Here is a 15,082-nt window from a genome sequence, read left to right as displayed (position 1 = left end):
TAAGACGGTGGGTATTGTCACCCAGCCTCTCTCATTTCAGAAGACAAGGGTTTCCTACCATGAAATGCTGCCTCCCAAGGGAGGAGTGGAGCAGCTTCCAGGAAACACGCACTATGAAATCCCCTGTGACCTATTTGTCATGGGTAGGGTGGCCTTGTGACTCATGCCAGAATGCGGAATTCATTTCCCAGGCTGAGAGGTTTAGAAAGGCTGGTTAGACAATGAAGATGACTCGAAGGGCCATACTTTATCAAATTCCACGCAGCAGATATTTACTAAGACCTACTATGCACCGGGCATGAACAGACTGAGCACTAAAGGAATAGAACAGGAATCAAACAAAAGCCTGCCTTCTCATACAGGAGGAAGACAAGAGCGTAAAGCAGTAAAAGGGAACATGCGGAGAGGCCGGGTCCTGTTAGGGGTATGGATTCCTCATCTGCAAATCAGGGAGCCCAGTAATACCTTCTTCGTGGGGACGTTGTGGAAACAAATGGAGTGGTGCAGAGCACACTGAAGTAGGTGGGAATGAGGCATCCTGAGTGTTAATCCTTGTAATGGGCTTATGGAGGCCCAGGGACTCTCCCTGGGCTGGAAGGTGTGTTCATCAAAAGCGACCTCAATAGAACAATGTCCTTAAGTCAAATATGACCCAGCTGTTCACAGGGAGCTGTGCGGCCCAGTCTGGCCATACAGCAGATGGCTGGCTATCTTAATCAGATTCCCACCCTGCATCCGGAGGTTTGGAAAACTAGGTGGAGTAATAAACCTATTTGTCTGCAAATATAATTTGCCTATTATTTCCATCAGTGCCATTTCATAGATTTGAGGTCAGATCGTGGGTGTGGTTCTAGCACCCAGGGCTCCAGTGCTCAATCTCTAATGAAGGAGGTCTGCTCTTGTTCCCATCGGAAAGATGCCAGAGAAGTCTAAATGACCTGAGACCATCCAACTGGCTAGAGACAGAGGTGGTCCTGGGATGCAGCCTCTCGACTTTTAGATTCTCCGTGTATGGAAAAGACTATGGAGCCCATGCCCCCACACCTTGAAATTAAAAACAAATAATCAAAATACCTATTCTTTTTTTTTTTTTTTCCGAGACAGAGTCTCACTCTGTCGCCCGGGCTAGACTGCAGTGGCATCATCATAGCTCACTGCAACCTCACACTCCTGGGCTCCAGCCTCCTGCCTCAGCCTCCCAAGTAGCTAGGACTAAGGTGTGTGCCACCACACTCAGCTAATTTTTCTATTTTTTTGTAAAAACAGGGTCTCACTTGTGCTCAAGCTGATCTTGAACTGGCCTCAACCGATCCTCCTAATTTAGCCTCCCAAAGTGCTAGGATTACAGGCATGAGCCACCTCGCCTGGCCTGCCCATCATTTTTAAGTATAGCCATCATAGTGGGTGTGAAGTGTTATATCATTGTAGTTATAATTAGCATTTCCCAATGTCTGATGTTGAACATCTTTGCATGTGTATGTTGGGCATTTGTACACCTTCTTTGGAAAAATGTCTATTCGAACTCTATACCTGGCCAGGCATGGTGGCTCATTCCTGTAATACTAGCTAGCACTTTGGGAGGCCAAGGTGGGAGGATTGCTTGAGGCCAGGAGTTCGAGACCAGCCTAAGAAAGAGCAAGACCCTGTCTCTATAAAAAATAGAAAAATTAGCTGGCATGGTGCTGCACACCTATAGTCCCTAGCTACTCGGGAGGCTGAGGCAAGAGGATCTCTTGAACCCAGGAGTCTGAGGTTGCTCTGAGCTAGGCTGACGCCACTGCACTCCAGCCTGGGCAACAGAGTGAAAACCAGTCTGAAAAAAACCAAACCAAACCAAAACAAAACAAAACAATGAGATACCACTACACACTTATTAGAATAGCTAAATGCAGAACACTGACAACAAGGAACGCTGGCAAGGATGTAAAACAACAGGAACGCAAACATTGTTGGTAAGAATGCAAAGTGGTACAGCAACTTTGGGAAACGGTTTGGCTGTGTCTTAAAAAAATTGAGCATACTCTTACCATATGATCCAGCAATCACACTCCTTGGTATTTACCCAAATAAATTGAAAACTTATGTCAACACAAAATCTGCACAGGAATTTTTACAGCAGCTTTATTCATAATTGCAAGCAACCCCCATGTCCCTCAGTCAGTGAATGGGTAAGCCACAGTCCATGCAGACAGTGGAATATTAATCAGCGCTAAAAAGAAACGATCAATCAAGTCATGAAAAGACATGGAAGAATGCAGTGAAAGAAGCCAATCTGAGGCTGGTCTGAAGGTAGTGAGTTATCTCAACTGATTGTTCAGTCAGTTACAGGTCGAACTCCTTGTTCTACTCGTCCACCCTTCTCACTACTGAACTTGACTAGTCTTAAAAAAAATTTTTTTTAAAAGAAAAAAAATTTTATTTTAAAAAGTCAATCAGAAAAGGCTACATACTATATGATTCCAGCTAAAATTATGAAAACAATAAAAAGATCAGTGGTTGCCAGGAGTTTGGGGGAGGGAGGAGGATTTTGCAAAAGCACATTCTTAAGGGATTCCAATCCAAACCTTTTGCTCAATTCCTAATGGTGGAATTTTCTTTTTGTGTCCTCTTGCTCCATTCCTAACCCGGTGACCGGGAAGGGGTGGGCACGCTTGGCCATGCCCGATCCACCCTGTGAGCAGACCAAGTCTCAGGTGGCAGATTGGCCACCGTGAGGTCTGGATTCATCTCTTCATTGCCCCTCACCCTTTGCACCTCGAACAGAAGGGACGAGCTTTCAGAACATTTCAGATCCTTCTTTTTCCCCTCTCCGCCCTCTGTCCCCTTTGGACACTGTGAGAGGAGCCCTAGGAAGAGAGAAGCATCCCTGGTGACCAGGCTCTCCTGCACGTTCATCTCGTGCTGGAACTCCATCCGCGCCTGATCGCCAGCTGCCTCTGCACCCTCTTCTACCCCACACCCCCAACCCTACAGCCTCTCCATTTCCGTTGCCTCACGGTCCTACTTCCTGATGTCTTCCTTAGTGACGTTCCTATTGACACCATATCCCTTTTTAAAAGATATTACAAAATTATAAAAGCATAGGATGCATGTGGCAAAACATTTACAGAGCAGGATGTAAACAAGTCAGACAGAGGTAACATTTATTAGTCTGACGAGCAGGGAGCAACACCAATGTCCCAGCTGTGCCCTCCTCTAACCTGGTGCTTCTCAGACTTTACTGTGCACACAGGTCACCTGGGCATCTGTTAAAACTTCCAATCCAGCGAGCTGGGGTGAGGCCTGAGATCCTGCATTCCGTATCGGCCCCTGGGGAAGTGTACGCTGCTAATATGGGGACCCACTGGAGCAGGGAGGTTCCGTCTTACCCTGCCCAGCCTTTTCCTTTCAGGTTCAGTCAGACTTCTTTAGCAGACTTGAGAGGAAAAGCAGGAACAAATGGGGTGGCATGTTCCTGTTGGCACTGAGGGTGTATCTTGACCTGTTTCAGCCGAAACGTGCTGGCTGAGATGGTAACCGATGCACGGACTACATTACAGTGGGTTTGTTTAGGAAAAAAATCAGACATTTCCTTACGGCCATTTTATACAGTGAAACCCCCTGCCAATCCCCGGTAAATGGAGTCCCTAAATCTGGTCATTTACCATGTGGGGTTGCGCTACTGTACCGCTAACAAAATGGCTGGGGTGCATCCCTGCGGAAGACAGGAGCCAAACATCAGACCCATTGTACCCCAACTGCATTATTCTGGGGTTTTATTGCACTTATTTTCCTGTAATCTCTCACTAATTTATCTTATGTTTTATTTAACTTAAAAAAACCCACAAAACCAAGTTGTTATTTTCTTAATATAACCTCTTTGACGGTGAGGATCATGTGTTGTAAGTGGCTAGAGTCATTGGCAGAAAGCTATACCACTCAAATATCGGGATAAGACACAGTTGGGAGGCAACAGATGAATGAAGTCATCCCCAGGAATCTCCCAAGCCCTATAGGACAAAAACACCACTGATGAGAATTAGTTGACTGACTTCCTTCTACCCAAAGACGTAATTAAAGAAAGTCTAAACATGGCAGCTATAACATGAAATATGGCACAAGTTGCTTGTAACAGATAAAAACAAATTTGAAAGAGTGGGATTCAGGCCAGCCGTGGTGGCTCACGCCTGTAATCCTAGCACTCTGGGAGGCTGAGGCGGGAGGATCATGTGATCTCAGGAGTTCAAGACCAGCCTGAGCAAAAAGCGAGACATTGTCTCTACCAAAAATAGAAAAATTAGCCGGGCATGGTGGTGAGCACCTGTAGTCCCAGCTACTCAGGAGGGTGAGGCAGGATTGCTTGAGCCCAGGAGTTTGAGGTTGCTGTGAGCTAGGCTGACACCATGGCACTCTAGCCTCAGCAACAGAGAGAGACTCTGTCTCAAAACAAAAACAACAAAAAAAAGGGTGGGATTCAAGTTCTGCTGAAAATTTGGAGCAGGACCCTGGGTAAGTTACAAAATAGGAATATAATAACATCTTATCAAGCACTTACTAGGTGCCAGGTCCTGTGCTAACTGCTTTACATGCATTATCTTATTCCATCCTCGCCATGCTCCTACTGGTGGTACTGTGATGAGGAAACTGAGGCTTAGAGAGGTTAGAACTTTCCTAAGGTGAAGTGGCTAAGAAAAGACCATGGCGGAGTCTGCACCTGGGTCAGCAGCCGGTAGAGCCCATGCTCTAACTACTTAGTGTCTGTGATTTCACCTCCTCTGGGTCTGTTGTCTCAGAAGTACAATGGAGGTTGGGCTTCATTATTTTGAAGGTGGCTTCTGACTTTAACATCACAGGACTTTCCAAAGGCCAAAAGACTGGGTGCTTAGATTCCAGTTAAGACTCACAGTTTAGACCAGTGCTTTATTTTCTCCTTCAGTCCATCAGGACGCAGGAGAGATGACAGGCTCACGGCTATTATATAGCCATGGGGACACCTGCTTGTTTCGTGAGCTGGGTGCTGTGACTCCACTCTTATTTAGGCAGTGAACCTTTAGAGTGAACAACCATTTGGGGCAGGATGAAAATACCCTCTTGACTAAATCAATATAATTTTTGCAAAGCAAAATAAATCCATGATATGAATATCCCATGCTGGCTGGACATGGTGGCTTGGCACTTTGGGAGACTGAGGTGGGAGGATCACTTGCAGCCAGAGTTTGAGACCAACCTGAGCAACACAGTGAAACTCTGTCTCTACAAAAGAAAAAAAAAAAACACACACACACACACCAAAATTAGCCAGGCATGGTGGCACATGCCTGTAGTACCAGTTACTCAGGAGGCTGAGGCAGGAGGATCACTTGAGCCCAGGAGTTTGAGGCTACTGTGAGCTATGATTGGGCCACTGCACTCTGAGTGACAGAGCGAGACCCTGTCTCAAAAAAGAAAGAAAGAAAGAAAATCACATGCTAACACCTAGTCATGACTTTTCTTTCTTAATGTTAATGAGTTGGAGTTACTTAATTAATCAGCCTCTTCTGAGTCTGATTAGAGGCTTAAGAGTAAACCAACACTTTCCTCATATCTGCTGTGTGCCAGGGTCTAGTCTAGCATGATTCTGACTTTTTACTCTAAATCTGAGGATGGGTTAGGCCACTGCTACAAATGAAGACACTCACCCCAGGTCATCCAACTTGGACTCAACTCTGACTTCAAAACCCATTTTCTTTTCACTGTGTCAGTAGTTCTCCAAGTGGTCTGTGGACTCCTGCCTTTAAGACCATTTTAGGGATCCACAAGGTCAAAGCTAGTGAGATGTTTTTTGTCTTTTCACTGCATTGATGTTTGCAATGATGGTGGAAAAGCAATAAGCAATGAACCGTTGCACTTCACGAATCTTCTAGCCAGGGGCACCAGCTGCACTTGATGTCCTTCATAGAGTAGTAACAATTATTGTTATTAACCTTGACCCTTAAAGACACACCCGCTCAAGTACACATATAGCACTTCTGCTGCATTCCGTAATACAATGGCTGTGTCAAAGAAAAGCACTTGTGCAACTGTTTGAACCGTGAGCTGAACCGGCCACATTTTTCAAGGCATACCATTTTTACTTGAAATAATTACTGAAAGAAAACCTGTGGTCATTTGGACTTGGGCCCTGGCATCCATTTCCTTGACAATAAACAAAGTGAGCTTCTCACTTCAAGGAGAACTGACAGTATTTGTTGCTAATGAAAAAATTTGAGCTTTCAAGCAAAAACTGGAATTTTGGGAAACTTGTATCTGTCACAGTGAGCTGACAGCTTCCCAAAACTTAAAGACTTTGCTCATGAGATCAGATTCTTGGCGATATTAACAAATGTCATTTTGAAATATCACCTAATTAAATGTACTAACATTTGGGAGATGGCAGGTTTCCAGCAAGTTCTGCTGGTGCAGCATCATGGTGACTTCTCATGCCTTCAGTGAGGTATAGCCATGCCCTCCTCCCCTGGGGGCAGGATTTGGGGGCTCTTCCTCAGGTGCTCTCAGCCCCAGGAGTAGCAACTATTCCTATCTGCTATTCCTGTATTCCTGAGTTTTATTTCTCACTAGCTAGTTCCCATTATTCTAATCCCTGCGGGAGTTAGAAATTCTCTATATTAAACTTTTCATGTTTGAATTACTATGTGGTTTCTCTCTTCTGACTGGGCCTGGACTGATAAAGCAGGTCTTGCAAGCAAGAGCTGTGAACAGTCAACTGGAAAGAAAAACAGATTCGTGCAGTCATTACAGTGAAGGGAAGAGTGCAAGGGACAGGCGCGTGTTCCTGCCAGCCCTGGTTTGTGAATGGCAAGAGGGAGTCAACTTCACATGGGAGGAGGAAGGTACTGGTTTAAGGCAAAAGTTTCCAACAGATGCTTTTAGGTATAAAGAAGTTGAAAATTAGAACCAAATAGTACCCACATGTTGAGTGGGCCAGTGCTTTGACCTGTGAAGAGTTTTTGTGACGTCATCCCTTCAGGACAGTTGAAGGAGGAGGGAAAGACCCAACCAATCTAGGTTTAAATGTAGCTTAAAAAAAAACCACAAGAGGTACTTAAATTATACCATGGTGTCCAAGACGAGGACAGCAAAGACGAGACCAACTGCATCAGTGACATGGTTGGAGATGAAGAGCTTACGGGTTTCACAAGGAGGGACAATGATCCAGTGGGACACGACTGAGCGAGTCAGGGCCAGTCTTTTTACACAGAGTGAAAGCAGCTAGCGACTTAACAGTGAACAGACAATCTGAAGATGGGCACAACTGAGTCTCGGGGCAGAAAGGTAATAAGCCAGAAGGTTCACGTTCCACGGCTAACGGCAGCACAGTGGGAAACGTGAGGATGCTTACGCTCGAGGCCAGGACACAGCCACTTCAGGGACAGCCACCAAAACATCCTGGGGAAACAGAATACTGCCCTGAAGTTACACTAGGCAATCCAAGGCTGGTTGGGTGGTCTCTGGCAAGTTATTCAACATTGGGCTGAGGGGTCAGATGACTTACCACTTTAAACCCACAGAATAATCCCATAATAAGAGCTGGTATTTGAGTACTTCCTCTTTGCCTCATCTAGAAGAGTGCTTCTGGACCCCCAGGCCAGGAGCAGTGAGGCAGAGATTTGGCCTCTGGCATGTACTTCTTGCTCAGCACCTGCAATTTCATGTCCTTTCTTCTCTCTCACTCCTGGGTAAATATTAACAGTATTGTTTGCAGTTAAGGCTGAGTACAACACGACAACAATATCCTTGATTTCAAACAGTATGAAATACACATACATTTTAAAGGGTAATCCAGTATGCACACGGCTATGTGTAAACGAAACAGAAGTTTTAGAAAGCAAACTTAAATTCACTAGATGTGATGCACTGTTTATTTCTATTCTATTGTATTCTCTTTTCCAAAACGCTGGTCATGACCCCTAAATTGCTTTCATAACCCTTCTAGTGGACTCTATTCATACTCTTAAAAAACAAACAAAAAAACCACTGTAGAGGAAAAAGGTAACTCATAAACGGATTATAATCTGAAAAAAACACACTGTGAGCTCAACAATTCCCTTTGGTCTAGTCAATGTTTACTAGTTATCTTAATTTGATTTCTAAACCCTGGGAAGAAAGTATGCTACACAGAACCCCAGTGCCATGATCTCACCACTCACGTTAATCTCACTCTTTCTGGAGAAACACTTCTCATTACAAATCAATAACGCACATTCACGTCATGCAAATTAAAACTGGACAATGTCTTCACTGGTCCAATGGCTCCCAGAACTGATGAACTCCATCGGACCAAACTCTGCAACACCAGATTCTTCAGTCAAAGCAAACCTTCTTGTTACAGCAAATTATAATCTCTCTCGCATTATTATAAAACAGGACAATGATCTGCGATACGCAAGTAACATGATGATTCAGCATGGACATTTAGTTCGGTAAGATTTTATTTATAAATTTGCAAAGCTGAAGGAAGGATATGATCTTTTGTTAAAAGAAAGCAATTTTCACAGTATATATTTAGCCATTTTAGCTTTGTATCGAATAATAACAGAAAAGGAAGTTTCTGTTCAAGATCCTCACTCCAGCATACTCAGCCAGGTGCTTGGCATCACGCAGCAAGATGACACATTCCCTGGTCTGAAACTCACAGCAAATCCTCTCACCCAAGCGGAACACCAGTTCTCCAGGCACACACACACGGGGTCTTATTTGCACTGCTCTACACGGGGCCCTGAGAATCCTTAATTTTAAAGTTGGGAAAAATGTGAAAGGATTCCTTAACTCATTGCCTGTAACAAATCTAACTACCTGTTTAACTCTTAACAATTGCAAGTATAAAAACTTGAAATTTATGAGATGTTCCATTTTATGGAACAACTCTAATGTTGAAAAATTGGGTCAAGTAACATGCTTTAATGTTTTAAAATGCTACTTAATAAACGTATTGAGACAAGATATGCAGCACGTTCTTGTACTTGGTATTATAAACTCCTATTGACGGTTGCTACTTGATGGTCAAAAACATTAAAAAAGAGAAGAATCCACACATATTGGTAAATAACAATACCTGCAGGGAATGTCATATTTTAAATTTTTTTAACTGAAATTAAACCCAGAAAAAAAAAAGTCTATAAAACCAACACCCATGTCATTTTAAATGATGAGGTAGATTTTTTCCTATGCAGTAAAGTGAAGATAACAAAAAAATCCATACAACTTTCAAATCCTATTTTAAATTTTTTTTAACTGAAATTAAACCCAGAAAAAAAAAAGTCTATAAAACCAACACCCATGTCATTTTAAATGATGAGGTAGATTTTTTCCTATGCAGTAAAGTGAAGATAACAAAAAAATCCATACAACTTTCAAATCCTCTTTTTTTTAAAAAAAAAAAAAGTTCAGGTTATAGTCACTTTCACAAATACGACATTTATAAACCAAGAGGTGGAGAGGTCACACTCAGACAAGTTCTGTACTTGATGTTTTACTCAGAGATTCAATAATCAGTCTTGGATCAATCAACTCTCTCCAGAAAACAGAGATCTGAGGAAAAATACAAAATACTAAGTTTAAATACTTCATTTTAAGGTCACATAGGTTTTAGGAAGTTAAAAATTTCAGTCAAGTAAATTTCCATTTGTACAGAATGGTTGAAGAACTGGAATGATTTGAGTTCCAATAAATTGGGTATAAGAACTCATTTACCTAGAATGCAACTAAATTTTACATTAAACATATTTCAACTTTCTTTGATTTAGAGCAGGAGATTCAGGGGTTCAGGGAAGGAATAGCTGCTAACAAGGTGGTTGGGATTTGCCCTGTGGACAAGTGGCCCAGAGACTTCTTGGGAACCAAACGTGGCCCAGATGGGTATCACTAGGCTGCTGATGCCCTTTGGTGCAGCTCTATAGCTCTTATCCTATGCTGCCTAAAAACAGATCTGTCTTACAGCTTACCAAGAGAAAGCCACGCTGATGGTTGGCCCTATGGATGAATAACGAGGGCCATCTAGTGTCAAAAAAGATAATTACAGGCCTTCTATTCTACTTCAGCCTGTTTGTTTAATAGGGCATAGAGAGGAAAGTCTCCCAGGTTTAATTTTCCAATGCAGTTTCCAGGAATATATTTTAACAAAAAAGTGTGGCTGCATATATAAAAATAAATACAGGAGCCTGGGCCAAATCTGCTCATCCTACCACAAACCCTAATATGCGTTTCTGGAATAAATCCCTAAGTGTCATCTACCTTAAAGTAAAACACACATACAGTCTGGTTAGGGTTTCTACAAGTTCACACTTCAGAAAAAATTTGAGTTTGTAATATTGAAACCTACACAGAATAATATCCACAATGTTAAGAAAAAACATTTTCTCAAATCTATATTCTATTAATTCTATTTACTTTAATGCTACCACAGCCTAACAAGCTAGCCATTGACAGCAACTCTGGTAGTCTGGCTACCTAAAAAGGTCCAAATCATATTCTTCCGAAAATGGCAATTTAAGGATTTAAACAAAGTCAAAGGACGGAATCATCATTTTATACCACTCTTCAAACCTATGCTGTTGTAAGTCAGAACTAACATTTGGAGGGTCATAGTGACTGCAAGGGGACACATGGAGGCTTCTAGGGGGCTGTTAATGTTCTAATTCTTGATCTCCGTCTGTTTACATGGGTATGTTCATCTGTGAAAATTGTTTAAGCTATACAATTATGTGTACTTCTCTGAATGTATATGCCAATAAAAAGTTTTTAAATGTGTTACTCTTTTCTACTGGAATCCGCATATTACTATAATTTTAAGCAACTCTATACTCTTAAACAAAAGTTTGTTATTTGTGCATCTTGTCATACGGGCTCTTTGAGGTCCAAGATGGTACACTGATTTGGCACTTGGCACTGTTATTGCCATACCGTAGGAAGGCCAGACCCCCCCCCCCCCCCCGGCCCTAGATCTTTTGTGGTTTTACTACAGGCAGTTCAGGAAGCTGCGATGTCACCTTCCGGACCCCAGGTAATCAGCTGACAGAGAATGCACAGCCAAGCAATGCCAAGAGAAGCATGCCTACCCTCCTCTCCTGCGTCACAGCATACTCCACTACCTCGGTTCCGTTTTCGTTGTGATAAACCAAATCAAATTTCCCAGGTTCTTTCACAGCTGAAACCAGAAGGCAGGGAGGAAATACAATACATTATTCATTTCACAATAGTTAAAATGTTCCTGTAGGGAAATTTATATCACTAGGAAAACAGCTACAAACAAACTGTGCACTGACATGAAGGCTGGCTATGTACCTGAAAGCATGGAGTGCTCAGTACCAGGAGACCCTGAGAAAAACCCTGCGCCAGTGACTGGGGGGCTTCTTGGCCATTTATCCATCATAAGCTTATGAACTGTCACTAGTACTCCCAGAATAGAATGCGGAACCACAGGACAATCCCAAAAAATAATTTATATGTTTCAATGAGGGACAGTAACATGAAATGTTGCTCTGTCCTCAGAAACCACATACGCTAAACTACTTGGTACACAGGCAGTCCTTGTTTTGCACAGTAGTCTGGAATCAGAAAAATGGATGTGCAAGCTGAAACCATGCAAAAGTCTTAATAATCAATGGGAAAAATTAGACTGTCTCACAATCTTTAAAAATTTTTGTCAAAATATTAAAAACCTTTACTGTGTAAGGAAATGAAAAAATAGTAAAACTAATATTTATGTAGCACACTGTAAATTAAGACATTAGGAATACTGGTAATTAAAGTGTTTAATTTCTTTGTAAGAAACTAATCAAGGGTAGTTTGAACCGTACTTCCCTCCTTGTATAACTTACACAGAGCAAGTGTCTTTTCTAAGCTTTACAGAACTGTCATACTCCTTTCTAAGTTTGGATCTGCTTTCAACATTTTATCCTTTGAGCTTCTAATGTCATGAAATGGCTCTGAGAGTTTCTTTGTTTTTCACTTTGTGAAATCTTTGTGAACTTTTTGCTGGTGTCACTTCTGGGACATTTTCATCCTTTTCATCACAACCACTTTTCTTATTTATGTCAACAAGTTCACATAATGGGCAATGTCAACATTCCCACAGTGAGCCATTTTTTCTGTAACTCCTCTTAAATTCAATGTGGATGGCACTTTCAGCATTATTACTTTTCGTTTCTTCACTGTGTTTTTACCTTTGTTGGCCAATTCCCTATTTCAAGTACCCATTTACGTAAAATGTCATGTGGGTTATCACTGTGAGACAAGGCAGCACAACTGCATGCTTTCCTGTCTATGAACTGAATGACAGACGCACAGTGACCAATCACCCACAGACCAGTCACAGATTGTGCTGCACATCTGTTATTTATGCAGTGACTTGTAGACTGAACAGCTAACAGTACTTTATGCAATTACTCAGTTAACATCTCCAATGTTGTTAGGGGACTAGTGGGGGACAGATAAAGCTGTTTCTTGATGCCCCAAAAAAGAAAAGTTCTAATTGGATGTTATTACTGTCAATCACCTGACAAGCAACGATCAGGGTGTGTTCATGGAATTTGACTGTGGACAAACTTCTCTGTCCACCACTCCTAAGGAGAATTTCTACAAATGGAACCTCATCAGAAGAAAGCTAGCAAACCAGTGTAAGTTACATCTAATCATTCACTTAATATCCTAAAGGAACTTTGTTGAAAAATGCTTTTGACTGATCTTTGTCTACTGGAGTTTTGAATCTTTTACTCAATACTTTATTTAAAAACAAACAGAAAACAATTAATTGCTTTAGGTTCTAATAAAGAAAAGGGGATCTCTCCCTGCTTTCTGACCCCTACACTACATCCCAAGTTAAGATATACAGTAAAAGCCCTCTTATTCCAGGCTTTCAGAACCAATAATGGGCGGGGTTAATCAGAGATAAGGCAGGGAACCATTTAAAATTATATGGGAGAGTGTGTGTATACGCACACTTTAACATTTTATTTTGACTTAATACACAAAAGAATGTTCATTTGCCAATCTTTTGAAATAGAGCTGAGTAGGTTTTATGAGCTCACTGAATAGAGTTGTCTTTCTTTTATATACCGGACCCCTAATGTCCTGTCTATAATTTCTACAATTTACAGTTTTGACTTTGTGTTTTGTTTTGTTTTTTAAGACATCTTGCTCTGTTGCCGTGGGTAGAGTGCAGTGGCATCATCTTAGCTCACAGCAACCTCAAACTCCTGGGCTCAAGCGATCCTCCTGCCTCAGCCTCCCGAATAGCTGGGAATACAGGTGCATGCCAAGACACCTGCCCAGCCAATTTTTCTATTTTTAGTAGAGACTAGGTCTGGCTTCCTGGAATAATTCTCTTTGATCAATTTTCATCAGTCCATATAATCTTTTATGAAATCACATAATTACAGTAATAAGGACAACTAGCCCAACAGCTTTGGAACAAATCAACCAGCAGGCGCACAGGCCCCAGGGCTGCAGTGTGCTGAACTAGGTAGTGGAGATCGCCAGACAATCGTGGAGGCCAACAAAGAGAACACCTTCTGTGTATAAAAGCTATTTAAAAATCACTGTAGACAGAAAGAACTTAAATTTTCAAACTCTTTTCCAAAGACTCACCAGGTAAGGATGAAAGAATTTCTATGTCTACTTGCTGGGTCTCTGGATTGTGGCTTAATATTTTTCCTTCCTTTCGAAAATAAAAGTCCAAGTCAAAAATCAACATGTAAAATATTGTGAACATACTAAAAACCCATTGAACTGTAGACTTCAAAATGGTTAAAATAATGAATTTTATGTTACGTGGATTTTATCTCCATAAAAAGATTTAAAAATAAATAAACATGTAAAGGAAATAAAAACAAACAGGTGAACTGATTAACACTCTATCTGAATATACAGAAATATCCTCAGGGGCAAAATATAATAGATACAATTAAATCAAAAATGGGAGACACTGACCTAAAGAACTCGAAGAGAAGTAAAGAGTATACTAGGTTACCACTAGTGTACTCTGCTTCGGCTCCTAATGCTTTTAGAGCCCTTCTAGAAGGGTGTCAACCCTCAAGCAGAAACGGCAAGGCACTTTGTCACTGGTGAGATTACAATTCCCTTCCTCCCAGGTCTCCAGTATTCGGAGGAAGCATCGACAGGAAGCACTGCCCCGTCCACGTGGGTGACGGAGAGACAGGTGGGTAGCCTTTGGGGGCATCCAGTGAGCCCAAACAGTCACTCCCTTCAGCTTCTACCCAAAATTTCTGAGCACAGTCAACAGTTTTTTTAAGACCAGATTCAACAGGAATCAGGGGGCTGGGACACCACATTTTTGATGACAGAGTTAACTTGTGAAGACAAGTTTAACAAATAAAGCAGATGATCAAGCTGAATAACATCATTCGAGGTCAAAGCAAAAAAGTGGGACTGATTTTCCTTCTCAAAATAGTTTTGAAAACAATTTCAAAAATCTCCAAAAAATATCATGAACTAAAGTAAGCAAATAGCCTTCCAAGGTAATAACTATGATGACTAACACCAATATAATTTACATTTAAAAAATCACTATCATCTAGAATTACAATTTGTAGAGGTTGTGGGATATATCAAGTCAATATTCATTTCCATTTGCTACATATCACACAATTAAATTAGTTATCTATGGCAGGGTGACAAAACATCATGGTTTGTTCAAGACAAGACAGGTCTGTACATGTCTTTCCTTCCAGCATAATTATTAATAGCACCCCTTTTCACTCACAAGTATCCTGATTTAGATGATAAATTATATGGTCACCTCATCCATAGGAGACATTAAGTGGCTAAGAAGATGAAAAACATAAAACACCAATTACCCAGAACTAATACACCAGATCCCTTTGTCAAATTGATTCTTCTTCTAGCCTGCTTTTGAGGAAAGGTTTTTACCAAGACTTTAGAAGTCTTCCAAGGCATTAATCGGATTAAATCAAATTCCCTTGTACAGTATCTATATTACTATTACCAATTACTACCTTAAAAAATGGACTTATATTCCATTCGATATATTACATTGAAAAAAGAAAGTATGCATTTTAACTGGATCTTCAACAAAATTTTGCTTGGT

General features: G+C 41.3%; 1 protein-coding gene across 1 annotated transcript in view; it reads right to left on the bottom strand.

The window, feature by feature from the left end:
- Nucleotides 1–9,332: 9,332 nt before the first annotated feature.
- COIL (coilin) overlaps nucleotides 9,333–15,082 on the bottom strand; it is a 24,488-nt gene continuing 18,738 nt past the window's right edge. Inside the window, exons 6-7 of the mRNA XM_012665673.1 lie at nucleotides 11,073–11,161; nucleotides 9,333–9,546 (exon numbers count right to left, since the gene is read on the bottom strand). Of these exons, the coding sequence (XP_012521127.1) occupies nucleotides 9,463–9,546; nucleotides 11,073–11,161 (173 nt within the window). The 3' untranslated portion in view covers nucleotides 9,333–9,462. The remainder of the gene's footprint in view (nucleotides 9,547–11,072; nucleotides 11,162–15,082) is intronic.

This window comes from Propithecus coquereli, unplaced genomic scaffold (genome assembly GCF_000956105.1).
Source record: "Propithecus coquereli isolate 6110/MARCELLA unplaced genomic scaffold, Pcoq_1.0 Scaffold121, whole genome shotgun sequence".
Lineage (NCBI taxonomy): Eukaryota > Metazoa > Chordata > Mammalia > Primates > Indriidae > Propithecus > Propithecus coquereli.
Note: the sequence above shows the minus strand (reverse complement) of the source record. Positions and strands in the feature narration are given on the sequence as shown.